Source organism: Sus scrofa, chromosome 5, assembly GCF_000003025.6.
Source record: "Sus scrofa isolate TJ Tabasco breed Duroc chromosome 5, Sscrofa11.1, whole genome shotgun sequence".
NCBI lineage: Eukaryota > Metazoa > Chordata > Mammalia > Artiodactyla > Suidae > Sus > Sus scrofa.
In genome coordinates this window covers 72908971-72936064 of record NC_010447.5, presented here as the reverse complement: position 1 = coordinate 72936064, position 27094 = coordinate 72908971, and the positions used below count along the sequence as shown (strand labels likewise).

At 38.1% G+C, this 27094-nt stretch overlaps 1 protein-coding gene and 1 long non-coding RNA gene across 6 annotated transcripts in view; one reads left to right on the top strand and one right to left on the bottom strand.

Moving 5' to 3' along the window:
- Window positions 1-27094, bottom strand: part of PDZRN4 (PDZ domain containing ring finger 4) — a 366514-nt gene that overhangs the window by 4819 nt on the left and 334601 nt on the right. For both annotated transcript variants that reach the window (XM_003481711.4, XM_003481712.4), the window contains 4 exons: window positions 20403-20501; window positions 17228-17290; window positions 7438-7539; window positions 3364-3480 (listed from right to left, as the gene is read on the bottom strand). In XM_003481711.4, the coding sequence (XP_003481759.2) occupies window positions 3364-3480; window positions 7438-7539; window positions 17228-17290; window positions 20403-20501 (381 nt within the window). The remainder of the gene's footprint in view (window positions 1-3363; window positions 3481-7437; window positions 7540-17227; window positions 17291-20402; window positions 20502-27094) is intronic.
- The window catches only part of LOC102166536, a 51187-nt gene that overhangs the window by 18957 nt on the left and 5136 nt on the right, over window positions 1-27094 (top strand). Inside the window, exon 3 of one of the 4 annotated variants that reach the window (XR_002344156.1) lies at window positions 10250-10873. The exons of 1 other annotated variant lie outside the window; for it this stretch is intronic. This is a non-coding gene — a long non-coding RNA (uncharacterized LOC102166536). Of the gene's footprint in view, window positions 1-5826; window positions 6807-7381; window positions 7465-10249; window positions 10874-27094 lie in introns of those variants that run through there. 2 more of the 4 variants (XR_002344158.1, XR_002344159.1) reach the window with 2 other exon arrangements.

Genomic DNA, 27094 nt, shown 5'->3' with positions numbered 1-27094 from the left:
CTTTAACCCACTACCACAAGCTGGAAATCAAAACTGCATCCTGATGTTGCAGAGATGCAGCCAATCCCATTGCCCCACAGTGGGACTCCTATAAAAAAAATCTTAAGGTTTTCTCTGAGTTGGGAAACTGGAGTGATGATGCAAATATGAGGGGACTTTATGAGCTCTGAGGTGATAACACAGAAGGATGAGTAAGACAGAATGCCTAAATGGTATTTAGGAATATGAAAGCCTGGTGTTCAGAAGTCACATCATCTTGTTACAATTTTTTTTTTTTTAACTTTTCTCAAGCTCAGAGAAAACTTCATTGGATCTAGTAATATGCTGATAATGATAAGCCAAACATCACAAAATTTCAGGAATACGTTAGTAGTGGAGCTCAAGACCTTCCATCTATAAATGAGGGAACATAATCTCAAATGGATATAGCTTCTTAAGCTTGAGGTCTAGGAGGCCAGTGCCAGGATTTTTTATATGTCCCAGATGCCATGTTCTTGGATACATGCACTTTGACCCCAATGTATCTCCAAATCATGTTGCTCAAAAGCAACAGAGATGTCTTAGAACTCACTTGGGTTACTTTACAAAGTTTTTCTACTCTTAACCAGTAATTTCCTTCAGAGGTGAGTTTTATTCTACTGAGAGTACAGTGACAGTTTCCATGAAAATCTGAACAGCACCGATTGCCAGACATGGGCATAATGTCAAAAGAAATATATTTTGAGATATGTTTGTAAACATATATGTAAACCTCACTCCCCACTAATTTCTGGCTTTTCATATAGAACACCTGTCACTGCCCTAAGGAGAAGCATATCTAGTTGTTTCTTTGTGAAAAGGGTAAGGTCACTCTTTCTTCCATCACTTTTCATGGCAGTTTGTAGACTATTCTCCTAATGTCTAAGTTTACTCACTGTATATATATTTATATACTATATATAGTATGTATGTATATATATTTTTTCCTTTAGTATGTATTTTTCCTTTAGTAGGAAATTATATAATTAAATATAAGAAAGCTTGTTAATTTCAAAGAAGGGCAGAATAGGTGATAAAAGGTAAACCAGGTCTGAAAGGGTTAGATAATTGTTGTTTTCTTACACATAAGGACAAAATTTAATGAACGGGGGGGAGGAGGTGGTATGAGCATGTATCATGTTATCATGTTATTCTAGGATTCCCCATCTTTCTCTAAAATATTTTTCCTCATTTGTTGAAAACATACTGAGATTGATTTAAAATGTCTTATTGATAAAAAATGTTATGTAGATGTAATTGTACCTAACAATAGAAGGCTTGATACATCCCCCTGTCCCTTGTTAAAAGGTGACAGTAGTATCAAATGCAGTGACATCAGCACACTGTGCCATGAAGCCCTCCAATGATATTACTGATATTGGACATTTGACTTTATAGAGACCACATTACTTACATTTATATTTTTCTCCTACCTAATGAATGATAAGCTGAAAAAAACACAAGGCAGTATTTTTCTTTTACATGCACTATACGTGATAAAGACAAATTTGTTGACAAAACGTGTGTCAACAACAGTCACAGAACCAGGGACAGCGTGTAAAGTGAAACTTTCAGATGGATGTGTATTTTAGTTTTTAAATATGGATATGTAATTTTTAATTGAATTGCCCTTTCTTTTGTCACTGGTTTATGAGCCCATGTGAAAAGAAAAAGAGTATTCTCAAACCCAGAATTCCCGGTTCCTAATGTAATGCATTTCCCTATGGAATTACTCTAGTGACAGGCAGTGTTTCTACCAAGACATTTCTAATGTGGTATTATTGTTTATGAGGGCAAAGGACTTTTAAAGGTTTCTGCACTTCTCATCATTTTTCAGTCTCATGGTGAAGAAAAATTTTGACACAATGAAAATCTAACCTCAGGGACATCCAGTGTTACCTCAGAAGACCTAGCATTTGTATTATGTCTGATGAGTAGGCAGCATTTGACATGATATCACTTCACCTGGACAGGATTTCTCCCTTCTTTCTTTATTCCCACATCCTCCTGTCAATTCTGTATCAGGTCATATTTTGTATCTGAGAGAGAAAAAGCCTGAAGCAAGGACTTTCTTGCTTGCAGCCAGTAGCTGCCACCCCAAAATATCTTTATTTGTGGCCAGTGTTGAAGTCATACATAAAATTTTCAATCTGTCCTCCCCAGATTGAAAAGCAATCACTATAGTAGCAGCATTGCTTTCAAACTCATTTGTGAAATGGCCACTGAGCATCCACAGTGAGTAGAGTGTAGCACACATGGCTATGCTGACTGTAGTTTTAAACCTACTAATTTATTAGCATATGCACGTGAGCACATACATGCATGCGCACACACATGCGCACACACCCTCTGTTACGGGATGCCAGCATGTTGATGTATCTCATCATTCAGCGTGGTAAAGTGCTAGGATTTTGTTTCACATTCCTGAGTCTAACTGTCAGGATTTTTTTTTTTAATTATTTTTTAGGGTGTGTTAAGAATTAGTGTTGAGAATAGGACGATAATTAAACAGATCGGCAGACTGACAGCAGAAGTGTTCAAAAATTATATCACACAGATGAATGATATGGATCTAACATAAAAATCTAGGCTCTATTGATCCTGATTTTTATCTACTAGGAAAATAACGACCATAAAAATGAAAAAAATCTTAAGACTCAGTTTACCACAAACCACACTGTGATCTTTTACTAGCTTTGAATTACTTAAAGGCAGGAAATCCTTTTATTCTCATGAGCACGTGTGGCACTTGAAACATAATAGGAGCTCAGAATTTTTTTGTTGCGTGAACATATAAGGCAAGATGATGTCGATAATCTCAAGTCAAATGAACCACTCCTAAGTCAGGAGTGTAAAGAAGGTGATCATGACACCAAACACAGACATAAGATTGGTGGTTTATATCATGTCGTCATCATCCTAAATTTGCCTAAATATACAAATATATACATTAGTATCTTAAAATACAAAATTACTTTTTTTTGTGGGGGTGGGGTTGCCACATGAGATATAGTTTATCTCCAGCTGTTACATTGAGAAGCACCATGCATTTACACTATTAAATTTCTGAATTACATTCAACAGTACCTGGGTCAACATTTGCATACTGCTGTATGCTCCACAATGGTCCCTAAGCTTCCCAAACTAGAAATAATAGGAAAAGCAGCAACAACTGTGTTTATTCCCTCTGCTTCATTTGAGATGATCATTTGCTTTCAAAAATTACCGTTACCGAGATGTTTGATCAAACTCTTTGATTTTTGTTTTTATAATTCCATTTCTGGTTCTACATTTTAAAAAGAACTAGCATCATTTCAAATGATGGAGTTCAGATCACGGCCCCACCTGCTCCACCTCATTGGCCGCACGCTGCATTGCTTCATTATGCTGTTCTTCCAACATCCCTAAGTTTAACTCCTCTAAGAATTCATTCCTTTCATCTTCCAGCCAGCCTTCATCCAGCTGCAAAAGAATACATTAGTACATTATATTCAGTGAGTTAGAACTCGCACTAAAATAGGGTAAACTTAAATGGTGACGCCTGACCAGTTCCTTTTATCATAATGATTCTCTTCAAAACACCAGCCTCCTATAGTTCACCTCTCAGAAGGAAGAAAAGGTGCTAAAAAAATTGGACTCTTATGCCTTTTATCCTTTCCTGAAACAGAGCTACAGATTTCCCCTCATAACTGAGATCTCACAGCACAGAGCATTACCGTCTTTCAAAATGTATGAAAAGCGTACTGCATAATCCACAGCTGTCATGCTCATTACCTCCAACAGTCCCGTGTTAAAGCACAGCAATGGTACTCATAGGGCTATGAGACAATCAGGCTCTTTTCCTTAGCAAGAACCCCCAAAGAAACTCCACACAAAGTGTCCCCACCCCCCCCCCCATGCACTGATGCTACCCTCATCTTGCTTTTTTATTTTTAGGCAGCTGACTTTCAAGTTCATGAGATGTCTCCTTGTCACAAATATGGACATTTATTTTCTCTGAAAAAAAAAAAAAAAAAGGAAAATTCTACATTGTTCTCAAAAAAAAAAAAAAAAAAATTCCAAGGAAAAAGCCCTTAAGGGTTGTTTGTAAGGGTGGTGGAGTCCTCTGGAGCCTGCAGGATTTTGTTTGTGGGTGCTGAAGGCGGTATTCTCCTGGGGGTCTTACACAAACTAAATGGAACAAAGCCTTTTGGCTTCTCAATAAAAGGAAGAGAAAAACTGGCGGTTACCTTGCTAATATGATAAGTGTTGACAGTCAATACAGATAATTTGCCTCAAAGTGGGTTTTTAGAGCTGGATTACATAAATTAGCTGTCTATGCTGATTGAATTAACAGAATTATTGTCAAAGCTCTGCTTTACTTTGTGTTACAAAGAAACAGCAGCTCTCTAGTGAGCCACCACTGACAATCGTGTGAGGTGTTATCACCACTGGGCAAAAAGGCGAGCACTGAACAAACACGAAAAGGAAGCTTATCTTTAAGAGAACTGAACTTTTAAAACTTAAACCCAAACAAACCCGAGAGTCCATTAAACCACACCAGAAGAGGCATCAGAATGTATGTATCATATCATATTAAATGAAGCCAATGATAGGTTTATTTTTATCTCCTAAAGCCTGCCTAGACCTTATAATACTTCTAACTTGAATGGGCCAAGAGTGTGACTGCATTTATTCATCCTCATTTATCTCAATGTGGCCTGAATAACTTGACCGAGTTCTACCCCAGTGACTCTGATATGCAGATGAGCTATGAAATTAAGCTGACTAAAAATTTAAATTCAGCCCAATTCACAATTGTCCAAGTTTGACATGTTTTAATCCCTTTTAAATTTCATGAAGCTACAAACACCAGATTCTGAAATAAATTTACTTAAAGCAAAACAAAGTATCTGCTAACACTTATACACTGAATGATGGGACAGAGTCTTTTGAAATCGAAATGAAGGGGTGGGGAAGACAGAGAACAAATGATGGAAATTAATGATTCCCTGGAATGCTTTTCTTATTAACTAACCCCACAGATCCTTGAGTTACCCTGGGTCGTTAGTGTACATCTGCTTTGATAAGTTTCCCTCCAGGCTGGAGGAATACAGAGCCACAGTCAGGAGAGATTCTTTGTGCTCACTTCCTTTCCCTGTTGCATTTCATGCTTCTCTTCCCCGTGCATTCGTGGCAATCTGAATCCAGTGCTGTGGCAGAGGCAGACCTTTCCCTTGAGCTGAGCCATGGGAAAGGGCGGACTGTCATCCTGTGCAGGGGATCTGTCTATGTGGCAGAGGATCATGTGTGGCATTTCAGAGAGAGGAACAAGCCACACTCTCTCCCAAGTGAGTTCTTATGAGAGTCTCCCTGCCCCAATGTCCCAAGGGGAATAGGACAGAATAGCAATTTCTTTAATGGTCTGAGGAAGAAAATGGGCAGAAAATGAAAGTAAGTTGACAGGGAAGGAAAGAAATGAGTTATTTAAAAATGTTGCACAGTTGCACAATACTGCCCCCGGCAACTCTGTAGATCATTTCCAAGAATGTGGAGAGGATTTGAAGCATTTTTTCAAAAGGCTAGAAAAAGCAGACAAAAAACTTTCATACTCTCCTTCAGTAAAATACGATAATGAGATATAGCGAAGCTGATGGGAAAATATGGTGATATAAATACAAACTGTGTTTTGTTTTGTGTGGGGCTGTTATTGTTGTCTTATAACATGTACTGCTTAAATGACATTTTCAAAGTGTGGTGTTAAGATGCATTTCCTTTCCTTATTTTTCTAGAAATCTGATTTTCAAAAAGCAATTAACTTCTTTTCAGGGTCAGGACAGCTTCTTCAGGATCAAGGGGCTAAGAGAGAGCCTGATTTTGAGAGACTGGATGGTCTCCTACACAGTCAGATGCCCATCTTGCATCAACAGTGGAAAGGAAGAGCTGTTTGAAAGCTCACCCTCCAACACTGTTTCTTTTGTGTCAGGAGGGTAGCCAGATATTCAAAAACGTACTGGTTCGACTAAGCAGATGTATACCACCAAAGATGAACAGGATCTGGTTATTACGTTATGGTATTCAATTATGTTATTAATTTCTGTTCTTTCCACAGTTCATTATAGCTGTTGTGTGGCATAGTTAAGGAAATATTTTAATTGTAAATTAATGAGGTTCTCTAATAGGTACATAGAAAGGGCAAGGAAACCACATTATAAAGTCGAAATACCTTTTCTACAATAAGGATGATGACTGAGTTCTCTGCAGTTTACCATTCATTTCCCTAATATGTATGTGGCCCCTTTATTCTGTTCATTTTCAAGAAAATGGAATCAGTGAGATTAACTGGTTTGCAAAATCACCAGGTAATTAGTGTACCTTCATACTTTTTAAAAAAAATCCATGCTCACATTGGCAGTCCAGCCAGGGATGGAGTTTCTTTCTCCATTCCTAAGATCTCAGGTGTGTAACTTTAGTCTGCCCTGGGCTATGGCAGGCTTTATGGGCACCATTTAGAATGGTCAAGGGCATAAAGGAAATATATGCGGAAAGGGTGATCTTTTATAACCACTATATTCAAGTCAGGATTCGGACTGACACTGAAATACACTTACTCAATGTAATTTATAGATAGTAGGTAGTTACTGAGTCTGAAAAATATCAGATCAATAACCTGAAAGACAAATGGTGATATAACCAACTTCACTCAAACTACTGACAGATGGTTAGAATGGTGACAATGTAATGTCCTTTCTGCATTGCGGTGGGGGATAAAAAGGATATAAAAAGATACCAATAGTACTTTTCTTCCACCATTACCTCTCCTTTACTTTCATGACATCTCCCTCTGTAAAGATATAAAAAAAAATTCCTTAGAAGCTATCAGTTTGTTTCTGGCCAGACAGATGCTTTTTGTCACACTGAACTTGGAAGAAAAAAAAATCATTTACTATATAGGGAACCACACCATGCTACCTAAGGGATTTTATTGGATAAAGTTACTCTAAAACGATGTAAGTTGATAGCTATGCTAATGTATCTCTCGTTAGAGATTCTTTCAAGATACCTTAATATGCTGATTAAGTATTTTTAGATGAAAACCTAAAGCAAGGATCCACACAGAATTGAATCTCATGTAAAGTCAATCATTTTTCACTGGTGAATTAATTTAAATAGCTGGCCAGGGGAAGGAGAGAATAATGATTCAATATTGTATTCTTCGTGTTTTTTTTAAAAATAAGCTATTTGGCTGCCATTTTGTGGAGCAATAAAAGGGGGGGGTCTTTACTTCTAATTGTTTTGCTAAGGTTGGCAAGTTAGGAAAGATGACTCAATTTCATTTTGTATGCTTGGTTTTACAAATATCCGTGGCACCGATTCAATATAGAATGGCAGACAGTGAACATCAAGTTCAATCTCAAGACCTCTGCTCTCTGTTCTGACCTGACTCTCCGGCCTTGCAACCAGCAGCACGATTCTCCTACACTCATCGCTCGACAGCAGTGCCACTGCTGCCTCTCGATCCTGGACGTCTTCCCCATTTATCTAGAAAACAAATGAAAGTGGCACATTAGTTTCCATTTCCACAATGCTGCACACAATAAATGGCAAATATCAGCTCATTTATGGTAAATGTATGGACAATGGAGCTCACACAATGGGCTCATCTTCAGCCCCTCGGTGGTAAGTGCCTTCACTCAATTACGCGCTTACTGTAAGAGCCATATCGATCCCTGAAGGATGGCGGACATCAGAGGAAGCAGTTATGTTCATAAATGTCCAACCTGCGCCCCGGCAACATACATCTAGCAACACAATTAACCAGCCCCTGACAGGTGACGTTCATCTTTCTCCGCTCAGAGTAATGGAAGTGTCACTCTGAGATAATGGTGCTGGGGAAGCAGGACAGGCAATACCACAACTGAAATCCGTCATCCTGCGTGCTCGCTGCGAGCCAATTAGAGAGCGGCCGCATTCTCTCTCACCCGGCGATGCTCCCGAGCGGCTGCTGCTTGCATTTTCATTTCATCATCTCGTATTTGCGTGTGGGTCTGACTCAGTTGCCCCACATCACGCAGGCTTTCTTTCAGTGCTTAACTAATCAAAACCAGGAACTGTTGATTAGTAACATCCTCATCAAAACACTCCTTTCTCAGATTTAGCCATTTCCCTACAACAACAAAACTAAGGAAACATCTTAAGGCTCACTTCTTTTTTTTGCTTGTTTTTTAAATTTTTTAAATTATAGTTGATTTACAACGTTCTATTTCTGCTGTATAGCAAAGTGACCCAGTCATATATATATATATCCATATACATTCTTTTTCTCATATTATCTTCCATCATGTTCTGTCCCAAGAGACTGAATATAGGTCTCTGTGCTATACAGTAGGACCTCATTACCTACCCATTTTAAATGTAATAATTTGCATCTACCCCCTCCAAACTCCCTGTCCATCCCAAACCCTTCTCCCTCCCCTCCTGGCAACCACAAATCCGTCTTCCTTGTCTGTGAGTCTGTTTCCGTTTTTTGTCCATAGATTCATTTGTTTAAGGCTCACTTCCTAAGGATACTTAAAAAAGAATAATATCAAGTTAAATTCATTTTTTGATAAGAACCCTTAGTGAAAGAAGCCACGCTTGAGTAAACTTTTGATTAAAAACAGATACTAGCAGTGTTTGCAGTGTATCTTTTTCCTTTTTCTACTAAATTCTACTGAGAAAGTTTCTGGAGTTTGTATTTTAAACTACATTTTCACGTTCAAATATATTTAGCTCGTATAGAGTTTTTCCCTTTGGATAGTTATTGATTGCTCAAATCCAAAGAGACAATGAGATTTTTGATCCATAACATATAATCAAAATATGTGGAAAGAAATTTCAATTGAAGAGGTCAAGTAATTCTACCTAAAATAAATACTAATTATTTTGAGAAATTAAACAGACAGAAAATGTGGTTGCCTTGACCATTTTTCAATAATAAATGTAACATCTTTCACTAAGAATTTCTGCTTAAAAGCATGAAGTAGACTCCTTGGGTTTTCTCCTTGTGGGTCTCTGGGATTCTGATTGTTACCTGGAGAGACATAATTGTCCAAAGCCAAACCCAGGTATTTCAACTGTGGACCACAATAAGGATTTTTATTCCTAGACTCTTATATTTAGCACAAAGAAAGCAGACATTAATAGTCAAAAGTGGGGGGGGGGGAGTCACACAACTACCTGTTGTATTTTCTTAGTGTGATCAAATGAATAACATCTTAGATTTTCACTTGTGTGGATAGGAAATTCAAATTTTATGTGTTAAGTACATTTTCTTTTACAGGGAGGCAATTCCCAAGTAAAATTCATCAAATTAGACAATACAAACTTTGATTCTAAGCTGGGGACTAAGGACTCAGAAGGATATGTTGTGGGGTATTTTTGGGTATAAACATACATCTGAAAAGCTTTTTTTGTACTGAATCCATGGCCTTTTTATCCTTGAATAAATATAAACCGGCAGTAATGGATTCCACTACGCCTCACACCCCTGAATTAAGTGTAGCTTGAAAATAGAGACTTGAAAATTTGTACTTTCTTTGAGTTTTGAGGGCTTGTGTCCGTTTCATGGCAATTCTTAGTTGTGTGCCTGAGATGCCTCTATTTGTCTATCAATCATGGACCTAATCGTTCCTCTTTCCTCCACCATAGGCACCTTGCTCCTAAGGTGACTGAGTTAGATGAAATCACACAACTTATTTTAACCTTTTCTATTTGGAATATAATTCTCACTATGTATTTTTATTCCAAATTCTTCATCTAAATTTTATTTACCATTAATCTAAACACTCTTCATTTATGTCAGTTTAATGTTACTATTACGTTTCATCTATTAAAATGAAGATAATGGTGCCTTTCTCAGAGGGCTCCTATAAGATCAAATGAGTTACTATATGAAAAGAGTTTAAATAAGTGCCTGGTATACAGAAGGTGCTCAAGGTTGGCACAGATTACTGTTGATGCTATTGTTGTTATTATTATTACTGTGATAACCTTCTAAACAAAGCAAATATGTTAAAATTCATGCCTAAAAATGAAATCCACAGTAGTAAACATAGTTTTATCTTTTTCAATGTGGTTTTCTCTCTTTTTTACATTTTAAAATTGCAGTTGATTTACAATATAGTTTTAAGAGATCTATATCATATATTTTTAATTTGTAGAGGGCCATCAAGAAACAATATGACTATGTTTGATTTCTATTCCTTTATAGGTGGTATTCCTCTCTCTCCTCTGTGAGCTTATAATGACCAGAGCTAGAGTCCCCAGACCTGGCATTATGTCTGTATTTTGAGAGAACAGATCCTGTGTTGGAGAAATAGTTTTACATTCAAAATTATATGTGGACTGAAAGAAATTTGCCACAGAAAATTGGGATTAAAGTGTAATTTTTGTTTCTTTTCAAAATAAAGGCCACCATTAGCCAGCTGGCTGGTAGATCCCATTACACTTGGGACATCAGTTTGATGCCTAGTTTAATATCGAGGCCAGAAATGCAGCTGTGGGTTTCATCAAAGATGCCTCTCAAGGAATGGAAAGACTTGAGGAATGGAATCGGAGAGAGTTTTCGACCCTTGTTTGCTCATGTTGCTGAACGATGGCTCACAGCTACAGGATTGCTTGTGAGAAAGCAGCTTGCTAGCCTGGAAATACTGAAGGTGAAGGACCCAGAAACCAAAGCAGGACATGGAGGCGTAGTGAAGTCAGCCGGGTTGAATGGAAGACTTCCATTTCGAGCAGAAAGAGGGAAAGAGACGAGGAGCAGGGCAATATGTGACTTTTGTTATAAACGGGGAAAAACTGCTAGAGAATCTATCTGTCTCATTTTCTGGGCATGGGCATGTGTAAATATTAGTTTCAAAATGGATATTATCTTGGCTTAGAAGAGATTTGTGGCAATTACAAAGATAAATCAGCCAAAATCCCACTTTAAACCTGATCTCCTCTATGTGAATGTGTGTGTGTGTGTGTGTGTGTGTGTGTGTGTGTAAAACCCTAAAAGCCTAGAAATGGTTTAATATAGTTTTTTGCTTGCATATGCAGATTTTTAGGTTTCCTACATTAGTGTACCATAGGCAGGTGGATAACTGATGATCTTGGCATCCAACCACCTATAGAAATCCTCATTTGAAAGCCTAAGAATCTGAGGAAAAAAGGCAAGATGTATTTCAAATGTGATTCTATTTTAGTGTGGAGAGAAAGAAGGTAAATGAAGTATAGAGATGCTGAAGTAGAAAGAAAAGGAACAGGGGGAAACAGTTATCCATAGAGAAGACAGTAAAAGAGTAGGAAGAACCTCTGAGGACCAGTTCAGGGCAGAGAAAGAAAGAGCTTATCAGAAGTCTTATTGCTCCACTTGAGCTTTGGTAGGGTTTTGTCGGAAGTAATTCTTGAATACATGACTGACTTTTTTGGTCAACATGAGATTAGGCTGCACACATGGAGCCATGTTAAACGCTTACTATCCCAAAGAGAACGTGAGACTACAGCACTCTTACATTTGGACAGCTGATCATGTATGTGTCTTTAATTTTTTTTCTCTCTGGCGCAGCACTGCAGTGTTGTAAAAGGACTTCCCCATAATAGTTCCTGGGAACACATCTGATACCACCAGTTTGTGGCAGTAGCACAGCAAATAGAACTGTCAAACGCTTGCAGAGGTAAAACCCATGAGAGCTAGAAGATGCTGCTCTCATGAAGTTGGAAGTCAGGTCATGGTTTCTCTTCTGCGTGACCCCTACCCTCCATCAGTCTGCTGTGAGTACTCTTGTGGGGCCATTCAGTGAGGTCACCTAGGTCTATGGAAGACTACTGTTAGAAAATTTTAGCTATGCAGAGTTCCCATTGTGGCTCAACAGGTTAAGAACCTGACTGGTATCCATGAGGATTTGAGTTCAATCCCTGGCCTTGCTCAGTGGGTTAAGGATCCCATATTGCCATGAGCTGTGGTGTAGGTCGCAGACGCGGCTCAGATACCATGTTGCTTGTGGCTCTGGCGTAGGCTGGCAGCTGCAGCTCTGATTCCACCCCTAGCCTGGGAACGTCCATATGCCTTGGGTGCAGCCCTAAAAAGAAAAATAAAAAAGAAAGAAAATTTTAGCTACACAATGAGGGCAGGACCACAAGAGTACTCTACTTAGGTCATCATGAATAGGAAATTAAAATCACAATTGCTCTAATGAGATTCATTTCAATAAAAGCCAGCCAGGAAACTTAAAGGATGAGAAGAAATCCTCTCTTTCTCCCACTCTCATCTCCCTGGGAAAAGAGTCATTAATTGTTCATTACAGGGTATCTCATAATCTCCCTACCAGCCATATGGGAGCTATTTGTCTATGGGTACCATTTTGTCACAGTTTTCTTTAATATACTTTTTCTGTCACCCTTGAGACTCTTTGTTTCCTGTGTATGCAGAGAGAATAGAATTCTAGGCTTTTTAACGTGACAGGTATTTCTTTATTAGATGTGACATATTTGTCACTGAATATAAACTAATCAGGTAAACCACAGCACTTTATCACTACTGCTGTTATTTCTTCAATGAATCAACTCCATTAAGGAATGCCTTATTATCCAGAACATATTTTATCTAAAACTTAACCTGCTCAGAATATAGCCAAGAATAAGGAAGCATCAAAACTGGAATTTCCATTGTGTCTCAGTGGGTTAAGGACCCGACATAGTCTCCATGAGGATGCAGGTTAGTTTCCCTGGCCTCATTCAGTGGGTTAAGGATCCAGCATTGCCACAAGCTATGATGCAGGTCACAGATGTGGTTTGGATATGGTGTTGCTGTGGCTGTGGTGTAGGCCAGCAGCTATAGCTCCAATTTGACCAGTAGCCTGGGAATTTCCATATGCCACATGTGCAATTGTAAAAAGAAGAAACAAAAAAGCAATGAAAAACCCCAAAACATATAGTATGCATATACAGAAACACAGTACTTTATTTCTATCTAACTACCCACAGAACTAATAGATACAACTTTAATAACGGTATTTGTGTATCTAGCTTTTGGGAAGTACAGAGCTGGAAACTAGGAAGGGAGCCAGCAAGAGTGCAGTAGTGGGTGCAGGGTATGGTGGGTAGATGGGGAGAGGAAGGAGTGACAGTTGGAAACAGGAGAGGAAAATGACAAAACATAGACCTAATATATCATAAAATGTAGCCAACAAGGGTCATTTAATATCAGGGCACACAATCTTCCAGACCTTTCAGTCACTGAGTATTTTACTCTATTACGTTGTGTGATGACTGCTGGGCATAACATGACCCTGATTATCAAAGGAGTTACATTCTTTTCAGTATATTTAATTGGAGATGTTAAAACAGTGAACAGCACATTTTAAATAATTTCTAAATCCAAAAAATAATAGTGAATATTTTTATTTTCTTTTGATGCATATGTATATTTCCTGGGCTAGGGTTGGTTTGCTGTGGCCCACACTAAAGCCACAGCAACACCAGATCCAAGCTGCATTTGCGACCCATGCTGCAGCTTGTGGCAATGCTGGATCCTTAACCCAATGAGCGAGGTCAGGGACTGAACTCGCATCCTTACAGACACTGTGTCAGGTTCTTAATGATATATTTTTGAAGCTGTCATGATCTGGATGATACACTAAAATGGTACCCCTCTCTATGAATGAAGATACACGAGCAAAGCTTTGAAGCAGATTTTATTCTTCCCTCTGTCCTATCACCTTCTCTGCTGAGTACCTGTGTTTCATTCACTCATTGATTCAAATGAGTGTGAGAAAGCCATGGAAAATATAGTAGTAAGACCAAGTCTTGGTTTCTTGATTCACTTTTATTTTGCCTGAATTATCCAGTGACAGGCACATCCCATTTTGTTTAACTACAGGTCACACCTTAGGGAGCTCACTCAAGTAGAAATGATATATTCTTGAAGTTTTCTGAAAACTAATGGGGCCTTGCATAGTCTCTAGTTCATGCCTAATTGGAGGCTTAGTAGAGGGTCCTTGATGGGAAAGCTATGGCCTCTAGCTAAGGAAGAGAAGGGATACAGAGAAATGCTGTGATTTGGTGAGTGTTCCACTAACGACAGGAAAGGACAGTGGAAGGCTGGACAGGATAGCCCTCTGGTGTGCTCCCCAGGCAGCATGGGTACACTTTCCTCATGAAAACATCACATTGTATTATCATCTGTGTACACAGTGACCTTCCTAATTATACAGGGACTGCTCCAAAGGCTGCACGGCAAGGTGGCATCTTGTCTATTTTTAAAGCCCTGGTTCCAAGTAGAGTGTTGATCTGAAAGATACTGATCTGAAAAAAAAAAAAAAAAAAAAAAAAAACCCAGAAATTTTCTTTCCTGGTTCATATCTAGGAAGGAGCAATGGGAACTGAAGATCTGTTACAATGAGCAGAATGTTTGTAACTTCTTCAGCTTGTCATCTGAGCCCGCCCTCCTGTTTTGCAGGTGTGATCTACATTGAAACTCAACCCCAAAGGGCCCCTGTTCTCATTTTGGGTTAAAATGGACCCAAGAACCAGGGGGCTGTGTGTCTCCCTGCAGCCACGCTCTATGGGAAAGGACTCAGAAGGGATAGAGTGAGTCAAGGCAGATGTAGGACAGAAACTCTGGATTTCGAGGTTTTTCCTGGTTTACCGTAGAACTCTTGCCAGCTCCACATACCATAAAAGACCCAGCTCTCTATGAGGTGTTTACCATCTCTCCTGTTAAACTGAAATTCAGTCAGTCTCTGTTTTCACATTTCCGTGTGGAGAAGAAAGCATATTTCTTTCACTACCTGTCCCAAGCAACTAATTTGTAAATAATTAAAACTTCTTCAGACTTTAAGACTCTCATAGTAATGGAACAGCGAGATCCATCTTTTCCTAATTTATTGTGGAAAAGGCAGCAATAGCTGCTGCTGCTGTCAGTAACAACAGCAGTTCATATTATGACTTACTGTGCACTGTATAAGGATAGCACATACTTAATCACATCTAACATTTGCAACAGTACATTCTACTATTATCACGCTTTAAGATGAGGAAACAGGAGTTCCCATCATGGCGCAGTGGTTAACGAATCCGACTAGGAACCATGAGGTTGGGGGTTCGATCCCTGGCCTTGCTCAGTGGGTTAACGATCCGGTGTTGCCGTGAGCTGTGGTGTAGGTTGCAGACGTGGCTCAGATCCCACATTGCTGTGGCTCTGGTGTAGGCCAGTGGCTACAGCTCCGATTCGACCCCTAGCCTGGGAACCTCCATATGCCGTGGGAGCAGCCCAAGAAATAGCAAAAAGACAAAAAAAAAAAAAAATGAGGAAACAGGCTTTATATAGAACCATAAAAGACCCAGAATTGCCAAAGCAATCCTATGGAAACAAACAAACAAAAAACAAGCAGGAGGCACAACTCTCCTGGACTTCAGACAATATTACAAAGCTCCAAGAGTCAAAACAGTGTGGTACTGGTACAAAACCTACATACAAATCAATGGAACAGAATAGAGAGCCCAGAAATAAACTCGGATACCTATGATCAAGTAATCTTTGACAAAGGAGGCAAGAATATATAATGGGAAAAAAGTCCCCAAGTGGTGCTGGGAAAAATGGACAGCTGCATGTAAATCAATGAAATTAGAATGCACTTTCACACTACGTACAAAAATAAACTCAAAATGGCTTAAAGACTTAAACATAAGACATAACACCATAAAAAAAATCCTAGAAGAGAACATAGGCAAAACATTCTTTGACATAAATTGTACAAATGTTTTTTTAGGTCAGTCTCCTAAGACAATAGAAATAAAATTAAAAATAAACAAATGGGACCTAATCAAACTTAAAGGCTTTTGAACAGCAAGGGAAACCATAAACAAAAGGAAAAGACAACCTATGGAATAGAAGAAAATAGCTGCAAACAACGCAATAGACAAGGGCTTAACCTCCAAAATATACAAACAACTCATACAACTCGATAACAAAAAAGCAACCCAGTTGAAAAATGGGAAAAAAAACTAAATAGACATTTCCTCAAAGAAGACATATGGATGGCCAGTAGGCAGTTTGAAATAGGCTCAGTATTGCTAATTATTAGAGAAATGCAAATCAAAACTACAACTGGTCAGAATGGCCATCACTAATAAATCTACAAATAACAAATGCTAGATGGGGTGTGGAGAAAGAGGATCCTTCTGCACTATGGGTGTGAATGTAAACTGGCACAACTACTATGGAAAACAGTATGGCGGTTCCTCAGAAAAACTAAATATAGAACCACTATATGATCCAGCAATCCCACTCCTGGGCATATATATTTGGACAAAGTATTCATTCAAAAAGATACATGCACCCATTTGTTCATAGCAGCACTGTTCACAAGAGACAAGACATGGAAACTATCTAAATGTCCATCAACAGGTGAATGGATTAAGAAGATATTGTACATACATATAATGGAATACTACTCAGCCACAAAAAGAACAAAATAATGCCATTTGCAGCAACATGGATGCAACTAGTGATTATCATACTAAGTGAAGTAAGTCAGAAAGAAAAGGACAAATACATATATCAGTTACACATGAAATCTGAAATATGGCACAAATGAACCTATGTACAAAACAGAGATAGATTCACAGAGAACAGACTTGTGGATTCCAAAGGTGAGGAGGTAGGGATGGACTGGAGTTTGGGGTTAGGAGATGCAAACTAGTACATTTAGAATGGATAAGCAGTGAGGTCCTACCATACAGAACAGAATTGTATCCATTCTTTTGGGATAGACAATGATGGAAAATAATATAAGAAAATGAATGTATATATATGTATGACTGATTCACTTTGCTGTACAGCAGAAATTGCCACAATATTGTAAATCAAATATACTTTAATAATAATAAAAAATAGAGGAAGAAACAGGCTTCCAAGGAGAGGTTAGGTAAAGTGCCCAAGTAAGTGGTGGAGCTGGAAGGTGAAGTTGAGTTATCTGAGTCCAGAGATTATATCTTACTAATTATTAGCTAAGAATTCTAAATAAATGGCTCTATCCTTACTTTGGAAAAAAAAAAGGTTTAAATGATAGCTTTTTGTTTCATAGATGGTACCATCCAGAAACAAAGACAAATTATTTTCTCTAACACTTTTACATGGAGCAAAATAAAATGAAAACTATTGGACAGACAGTAGGAAACTAAAGGAAATGACTACACGACATACTTGCAAAATACGATCCCCTTCTCGAATCCGGCCATCTTTGGCAGCGATGCTGTTTGGATCTACCTGTAATGGACCGAACACACAGCTTTAACTGGATATGCAATGTCCCCCCAGGAACTTAAAAATATCGTTTTAAAAATTAGTTTTAAAAACCTGGTTCAGATTTTTCTATTGATTTATAGAGGGCATGCCATATTTTTCTCTGTCAAAAACTATTACATTTAGAATGCATAAATAGTGAGGTCCTACTGTACAGCACAGGGACCTACAGTATCCAGTCTCTTGGGATAGACCAAGATGGAAGATAATAGGAGAAAAAGAATGTACATATATATATGTACATATATATATATGTATGTATGTATGTATGACTGGGTCACTATGCTGTACAGTAGAAATTGACTCAACAACACTGTAAATCAACTATAATGAAAAAGATTTTAAAAAATCTCTGATTCTAGGGAACCATGAGGTTGCAGGTTCAATCCCTGGCCTTGCTCAGTGGGTTGGGGATCTGGCATTGCCGTGAGCTGTGGTGTGGGTCGCAGACGCGGCTCAGATCCCACGTTGCTGTGGCTGTGGTGTAGGCTGGTGGCTACAGCTCCGATTGAACCCCTGGCCTGGAAACCTCCATGTGCCAAGGGTGCAGCCCAAGAAAATGGCAAAAAGACAAAAAAAAAAAAAAAAATCACTGATTCTAAAAACATAAATGGACCATTTTAGAATTAATAATAGTAAAATTGGGAGTTCCCGTTGTGGCTCAGTGGTTAACGAATCTGACTAGGAACCATGAGGTCGGAGGTGCGATCCCTGGCCTTGCTCAGTGGGTTAGGGATCTGGCGTTGCCATGAGTTGTGGTGTGGGTCCCAGACGTGGCTCAGATCCTGCGTTGCTGGGGCTCTGGCATAGGCCTGCGTCTACAGCTCCGATCAGACCCCTAGCCTGGGAACCTCCATATGCCGCATGTGTGGCCCTGGAAAAGGCAAAAAGACAAAAAAAAAAAAAAAAAAAAAAAAAAGTAAAATTGAAGAAGACTCAACACAACTTGATTTGCAGACCACTTTTCTCTCCCTTCTTCTTTCCTTTGATTATTTTCCCTTTTTAATTTAATTTTTTTTTTCACATTGATTCACTCAGTTCTGTATCCCACCTGTCAGACACGGGCTTCAGCTGACATGATCCTCTGCTGATGTTAATACTAGCAGTCTCTGGACCCAGGAAATTTGCTTTCTGCTAGGGTGATTTTTAAATCCTGCCTTAGCTGTCTGAGAAAACCTGATAGCTATACTCTAAGTCCATACTTATTAAAGGGATTTCTCTGTTATGAGCACATTAATTTATAAAGAGATTTGTAATCTATGTAGCTCAAAAAGTGAAAAAAATACTATCCATTAAGATTATTATTAGACACTATTTTACATATAGGGTGAAGTATATTAACTATAACTTATTTTAGAATAAAGAGATATTTAAAGGTCTATTAAGAGCTTATCAACATTTTAACGGGCCAAACTTGAGTGGTGACTTACTGTTCACTGGGAGTAATTCCATCTATTACGTTTCACATAATGGCTTCAAACCATTTATTCAGACCATTTATTTGAGCTTATTCCAGCAAAGCTTTTTTGTTTGTTTCAAGCAAAGTATTTCAAGTGCAGTGTAAAGTTTGACCCTACCTGTGCAGATATTGGATATTCCTTTCTTATTAGGTGGTGCCACCCGATAAATGTTTTCAGTGATCAATCAAGAACAAAAGAATGGGATTACATGTAAGATATATAAAGAAAACATTTTTTCCAAGTACATAGGTTCAGTTTCTGTGGCTTCTTTACTAGCCCTGAAAAGTAAAGTTCCAAAGCTGACATATGTAAATTGTGCCTAGAGACTTACCTGAAGAAGTGGGGATGATTAATCAAGTGTATCCTATTTAGAGGGCATTCACAATTGAAAACTTTGTCTTCAGAACTATAACCAAACTACTATTAAAATTCTACATGTGTACCTCTGTACATATCACACAAGATAACTCTGCAGGTGTTTATACTTTCCCCACCATAATCAGAGGGATTATCATAGTTGTGTATTTAAAAGTAATATGCAAGTCAACTATTCTCTGGAGATTTTGCCATAGCAAGAGCCAGTCAGTAAATTCTTTGTTAAGGAGATAAACAGTAACATTTACATTTATAGAACTATGTAGTTTTCTAAGTGCATTAATTGCATTATTGTTTCCAGCGTATAAACACCTCTATAAATGAAATAAACATTATTGTACTAAGTCTCTAGTTAAGGAAGCTGAAGCTTAGTTAAGTTATATAATATTTTTAAGATCATGACCAAGAAATCTTGGAACAGCACAGCATAGCAATTAGTATCTAGTCTGTCTAACTTCTGGGTTCATAATATACACATAGACATGCATGGTTTCACCCACATATGTGTCTCCATACATATATACAGGAGATATATAATATATATATATGCATGTATATACATATATGTGTTTGCATGTATATATGTAATTTTTAATCATGTGTGTATATATATATATAATACCTTACTACTTGTCATACAGTGATTTCTTTTGAGAGTTTCAAAAAATCACCTACATAATAAATTTTGCTTCACATTTTTTCAAAGTAATTAACACTAAGGGCATTTCACACTGAGGACCTCACTTTTTGAAAGCGAGGCTTTCATGGGGCTGAATAAAACAATCTAATAGATACACTTCTTGGATATTCAAATTTAATAATCCCATCAGCAGAGTCAAATACATGATTATTGTGAATATTAGCTTTAAAACAATTAGTCAATGCTATTGTTAACAGAACAGGTAAAAGACACAGTGGGAATGAAGGAACAAATATTTGCTGATGAAAAACTTGGCTCGACTTCTTGCATATTTATGGGAATTTATTCAGATTTAGACCATGGTACCATTTTTGCACTTTTCCATACTAGGATTCTGTGGTGAAAGCATCCACATTAAATAAGCTGATAATAATTACATTACTTGGGCAACATAATTTACTTTCCTAATTGAAAGTGACAAGAACTGGAAGATGGCCAATTCTTCACATTGAAGCCTCCCAAGGATTTTCTCATTGTGAGTCATTTCAATCCATTTCTCGCAGTCTGCCTCCCCTAATCTCTCCTCCATGGCATTTCTTACCTCGCTGACATAAATGCCGGAGTCTTCTTCATCATCCGTTCGGTAACAGACTGTCAGGCCCAGCTTCTCCTGACTGCTAACTCGACACAGCTCGACCTCCTGAGAGAAAAACACGCACAGAACGACATTTTTCTCAGTGAGAAATCCCACAGCAGAATGGACAACTCACTGATATTCTCTGAGGCATCGCAGGAAGTACTTTTGTTTTATTTTATGTCTCAACATTTTTATGATTTTTATTTTTTCCATTATATTTGGTTTACACTGTTCTGTCAATTTCTACTGAATAGCAAAGTGACCCAGTCATACATACACACACACACACATATATATTCCTTTTCTCACACTATCCTCCATCATGCTCCATCACAAGTGACTATAGTTCCCAGTGCTATACAGCAGGATCTCACTGCTTGTCCATTCCAAATGCAATAGTTTGCATCTATTAAACCCAGATTCCCACCCATCCCACTCCCACCTCCTCCCCCTTGGCAAGCACAAGTCTGTTCTTCAAGTCCATGAGTTTCTTTCCTGTGGAAAGATTCACTTGTGCCATATATTAGATTCCATATATAAGTGATGGCTGAGTAGTATTCCATTGTATGTATGTATATATATATATATATATTATATATATATATATATATATATATATATATATATCTATACACACACACCACATCTTCTTAATCCATTTATCTGTTGATGAACATTTAGGTTGTTTCCATGTCTTGAAGTTGCTCAGCATTTGAAAGTAACTGACACTACCAAAATTCTCAAAATTCACCCTCAACATGTGTATTTATATATTCAGACCAATGTTTTAAATTTTCATTGTAAAGCTGGAAGTTGGAGATGTGCAATTTTTTTCCATTAAATCATAAAACTTTAAAAAATCACAAATGAGGTTTTATTTTTTTGGCCATGCCCATGATATGTGTAAGTTCCTGGCGCCAGGGACTGAACTCATGCCACAGCAGTGACCAGAGCTACTGTAGTGATAATGCCAGATCCTTAACCCACTGCACCACCACAAATGAAGTTTAAATAAAATATGGGTAAATCAACAATATGGAATCAATAAAATATTGGAGAATATCAAAGTATGTAGAATATGAAACTTGAGAATTACTGGGTTTTTATTTCTATTTTAATTTTAAAAAGTCCAAATAAAAATGATTTTCCTGGACTGTGCATCAATTCTTTTGAGTTCTATGTGACATGATAATAAGCAAGAGTTTTGTGTTGCCCAGGCCAAGGTTATCTATTATCTTGCAGCAGCTTTCGCCCTTGGAAAGAAATGGGTTCATCCACGCTGCAGGGAGAGACATCAACAGTCATATGGGCAGAAGCAATGATTCAAAATGTAGCAATAAATGAACAAGGAAACACATTTACTGAAACACATGGCTGAGGGGCTTGAAATGTCAGTCTTTAGGTAATGTATATTGAATCTATTCCCTGATTTATGTTCAATAAAATAATAATAAATTTCAGTGTATTTCATTTTCATATAATGAAATAGACTTGTACTACTCTCAGAAGCAGATGACTTTAGAATAAATTGCATAATTCCAGGCTCTCAAACACAAATGGATGCTCTCATCATGGAGAACTTGTTCCTATTGGATAGAAACTATAAAGCCCTTTAGTAACTAATCCGATGAGGAAGAAGAGCATATATTTAAATTGGAATGAAGTCTAGATCAAGCTTCTAAAACTCAGGCTTTGTAGGAGTTGGGAATTTGTCTGTCTTGCTTAATGCTCTTTCTCTAGTGCCTAGAACAGTGACAGTCTCAGTGTGGCGACTCAGTATGTGCTGGTTGAAGGGTGATGGCTTTTATTTCAAAATAAGTCCTGAAGGGCTTGCAAATTTTTATAAAACAATAATTAAATAATCTTTCCTCTTTAATTGGAGGTAGATTGTATGTGTGTATTTGTGTACATGCATACCCATATGAATGAAGGGAAGATTATAAAGTTTGTTAATAAAGTATCCATTTAACTGTATATGATCTGAAATAGTTACCAGGACTAAATAAAGAGAAACTAGATTTCAAACTGGAGGACATCTTCCAGTAGGCTCTGCTACATTTTAAGAAGTATCTTCCCTTTCAACTTTGTGTTTTAGTGAAAGCCTTGTCATTAGAAAATAACCATTTATTTTAATGACATACTATGAACCATAGGTATATACTTATCAAGGGTAGGCTGTCATAAGCTCCAGTGACCAATAGTTTCATAGCTAATAGCAAACAAAATAACATTTAAATCTTCTCTTTTGAGGCATGTAATAGCAAATTGGTGAAATATATGACACTATGAAGAATGCTGACCTTCCAACTAACAGATAAAGATACCCTAGACTACAGACAGAGGTTTATAAAAAGGGCATAGTGTACACTGAATGAAAAGAAAAAAAATCTTTCCACCTAGAGGAAAAATAGGAAATAGTGACATGTTTTGGCACCAGAGGCAAAAGGTATATACGAAGCAAGGGCATCTTCAAAACTGGCAACAATTAATACCTCCAGAGGGAAAAAATACTTGACTAAAACTATAACATTAGGAAGAGAGGCACAGCAACAAAAGAGCTTCAATGACAGCAATGAAATATACAGTTAAAAGAGTAAAGAAGCTTGTGATTCCTAAGGGGCCTACGAGGAAACCTAAACACCCCATAAAGAACTGAGAGTGGGACCTTTAAATTAAAGCAAATGAGGAGTTGTAGCGAAGCTAAATTCATTGACTTTCAATGTCCTTCCATTAGCACAGGAGAAATGTCTGATGCCCTGGGAAGATGTTTCCAGTGGGAAGTGTTCCTTTCATGAGTGTTTTCTCTATACTCAATGGTGTACTATGGTTTGATGTTGGTTTAGAAGATGCATGTCAAAATATTTTGCCAAAAAAAATGGAAACATTTTTTTAAATGAAAAGGGCAGATTCCACCCATGAGGCAAATTACACAAATTAAAGCATTTACCAAAAATCACAGGAGAAAGGAGATCTGACATCCAGAGGCCAAAATAACTTTTCAATATTGTTATCATATTAAACCCAAGCAAAACTGTGAATTAGGTTTCAAAGTCACCCCCAGTATCTTTGTTTTCAATATCCCGTCTCTTTTTTAAGATACTGGACACCCTCCTACTATTTCTTTAGCTTTCTGGAGTTCTTAAGGTCTGCCTACGTAGGAAGCCATTCATATTTCAGGTTTGCCATCCTAATCATCTCCCAGCAAAAACCTGGCATCTGATGTGGTCTTCCATTCTCTCACAAGTAGCTCTTGAGGTATAAATAAATTTTATAAATAAATATTTCTTAAAGGACTCATCATTAAGAGTTATTTAAAATGGGGCCCCATCCAGGGTTTGGTTCACACCAATAAAAACTGAAAATACAAAGCCTTAGTTCAAAGGACTGAACTTAAAGAAGGTAGCATACCAGGCTCAGAAAGAGACTTTAGGAAGAGACTTTAGTAAGATCTCTTGGATGCCACAAACCACCTAACAGCAGCCCTAAGGGCGGACTTGCAATTCTTTTTTTGGTTGAGAATATTTCGGATACCACCAATTTCATATTGGTACACAGAAGCATACATTTTTAGAATCAAAGTTTCTTTAATTCTATGACAAAATCACTTATAAGCAGCTATCTGTAGACCATTTTGTTTGTATGAGACAGAGGTGGCTTTGTAAAGGCTGCTTATCTGACAGGAATTCTCCAGCCCAGGTTTAATTTCATATTCCCTTCACAGTGCACAGAAGCCTCCGACTTCTGAAGAAACAACCTCCTGGTAATAGAGAATGTTTTCCCTAACAACTTTCATACCTTTCTCTCTGTCACGAGGAAGCCGTTTGATGAAAAACATAAAAGTGAAATGCTACCTCTGTACATTTTCTCCGAGGAGATAATTCTCAGGCATCTACAAATCAAAGCCAAGCCCGCACGGATGGCACTGCTAAGCATCCATAAGTCATTTGCGACTGGCACCCAAGAATCACTTCATATACCTGGTGAAACCATGTTCATTTTGGCTTAAATGTGCTTTAAGATGCTCTGTTCTGGGAATATATACAGTCCCCTTAAAAAAAAAAAAATCAAATCACAGTATCTAATCCTGTGAGAAACAGATTATGGGGATTGAGGTGGAGGAGGAGATTAAAGTTAGTAAAGCTTGCCTGCAGTATCACTCACATCATAGAAAGAATGGGATTTTTACATACATTGGTTGCACTACAGCACTATCAAAATTATATATATACACACAAATTATATATATATATAATGATTGTTTCTAAGGTAGAATAGGGAATTTAGGGGAAAAAAAGCTTTCTTTTTTTTGTTTTTTGTTTTTTGTTTTTTGCTTTTTAGGTGAGACGCTTGCTGGAAGAACTGAGGCTTGAAACTGCCTGCAATAGCTTTTTAAGTAAATTGTTTCCAAATTCTAAAGAGCTCTAGGGACTATGAAAATTCAGAGGCAGTTAGGACTACACAAGTAAGAATAAGAACCAGGGCTAGAAAGGCTAGTGACCAGTATTAACTGATGATCTGGGGTCTGTTGTGTCCATAAACTTTCTTTTAATTTTATTTGCTTTTTATTTATCAGAAAACATATGCACTATTATGCAAGCTTAGGGTTAATCATTTATCATTTGCCTTAAATTTTGTAATGTTGATTTAGTATCTAGTGAAATACCCTGCTTAGTTGTTCCAATAAAACCTTCATTACAAAGATGAATTATGTGGGAAATATGAACACTAACCCCACAGCCAAGAGCAGCCTAGATACTTTAATGTCAAAACACTGCTTCAATGTCACTATCTCCTGGATAGTGGAAATCAGGTATATAAAACTTAGTAAGACATAAACAACAAAACTCCTGGAATACCCACATCACTATGACAATAGCTCCTCAGGTTCTCATACCTCCACTCCAAACATTTAGAACAAGTTGCTGCAACTAGTAACTGAATCACATTTTGTAGAGGTATTAGGGCAAAAACAAAAACATGTGATCCTGTCTTTACACTAATATCCCTAACCTCACCTCTTCACTCAACTACTTTTCTTTTTTGATGATGTTGTGAAATACAGGCAGCATTTAATCCCCAATTTCCGATTCTTACAGACTTCCTGGATTCTTAGGAAATAAAGCTGTCACATTTTTCTAGACCCAGCTTGCCTGCTTCTTACTGTGAGCTCTGAGTTTCCTTAGGAAGTCTTAAATGACCATTTGGAATGAATTTTATATTTTAACAAAGAAAGAAATGTGAATTTTGTTGATACTTTTCACTGGAGGAGGGACCAAATTCCTGAGACCAGTAATGCACAGTCCATGTCATGAATTCTAGACCAGGAAGAGAAATGGGAAACTTGAAATCAGGGTGAGTGTGAGAACTGGTTTGTGTTTGGTATCTTTACTTCTGCTGTGTCAACTAGAGAAAATCAATAGGCAAGCTTGTTGGGCAGCTGTCCTTTTGTTCTTTTTCTTTGTTTCTATGTTGGGCTGCACCTGCAGCACATGGAAGTTCCCAGACTAGGGGTCAAATCGGAGCTGCAGCTGCAGCCTATGCCACAGCCACAGTAATGCCGATCTGAGCCGAGTCTGTGACCTACACCACAGCTCATGGCAACACCGGATCCTTAAACCACTGAGAAAGGCCAGGGATCAACCTGCATCCTCTTGGATACTAGTCGGTTTCTTAACCTGCTGAGCCACAGTGGGAACTCCTGGACAGCTGTCCTTTAATTGGCCTTCACACAGTCCTGCTCTATCTATAGCACAGAGCAAAGACAGGGAGGAAAGCAGAGAAACATGCTGTTTATATCAGATATGGGGTTATTTTTCTCTTCCTATGTGGAGATTGGATCTTTTGAGAAGGCTGCAATTGTTTTGAGGTATTAGGATCATGTGGTTTACCTTTGTAAGAATCCAGAAATCCAGAGTTTCACAGTGGACTCTTGAGATTTGAACAAAATAGTAAATGATTGTTTATTCGCATTGCTAAATATACAGTCATTGGTGCCTAAATTCTGTGTTCTATGCATTCACTGTTGGGCGGGGAGGGGAGTCTTCATGAACATAATTCAACACACTATAGTGATGTCCGGAAAAGACTACTAGTAAAATGCCGTTTTCATAGTTGCTGTACTTTCATAAAGTCTCCACTTTAAGCATGCATGCTATGCGCTCATCAACTCGGATGCTCTCCTGGTCCCACGCCACCATGCCACCACATTCATGTTCTCTCATTCGACCTTGGACCAATTGACCTTTCCACTTTTCACTCTCAATAGTTCCCTCACACCCTCCCTTCTCTCTTTGCCTGGCTTGGAATCGCAGTTAGTCATAATACGCTTATAAAACCCCACAACTCCCTTGTTGTGCTCTGCTTCACCGTATCACCCAGCAAAGGTCAATCACTGTTAATCCCAACTATTCACATCCTTGGGTTCCCACCTAGGTGGCTGCGTGGTCCTGGAGGAAAAGGCAGAGCCAGGCTGACCACACTGCCTGCTTTCACTGTAAATTTATTCCCACAAACCTCAAATGGGCTATCAGTGAGTTGCCCCACAGTCACACATGCCTCCCTTGACAAGCTGTGCCTTTTTTCCCCAGTTTTTCAACAGAACCTGCCTATTCTCAGTTGATGACCTCCACTCATCATTCACGAATGCTAATAGATCT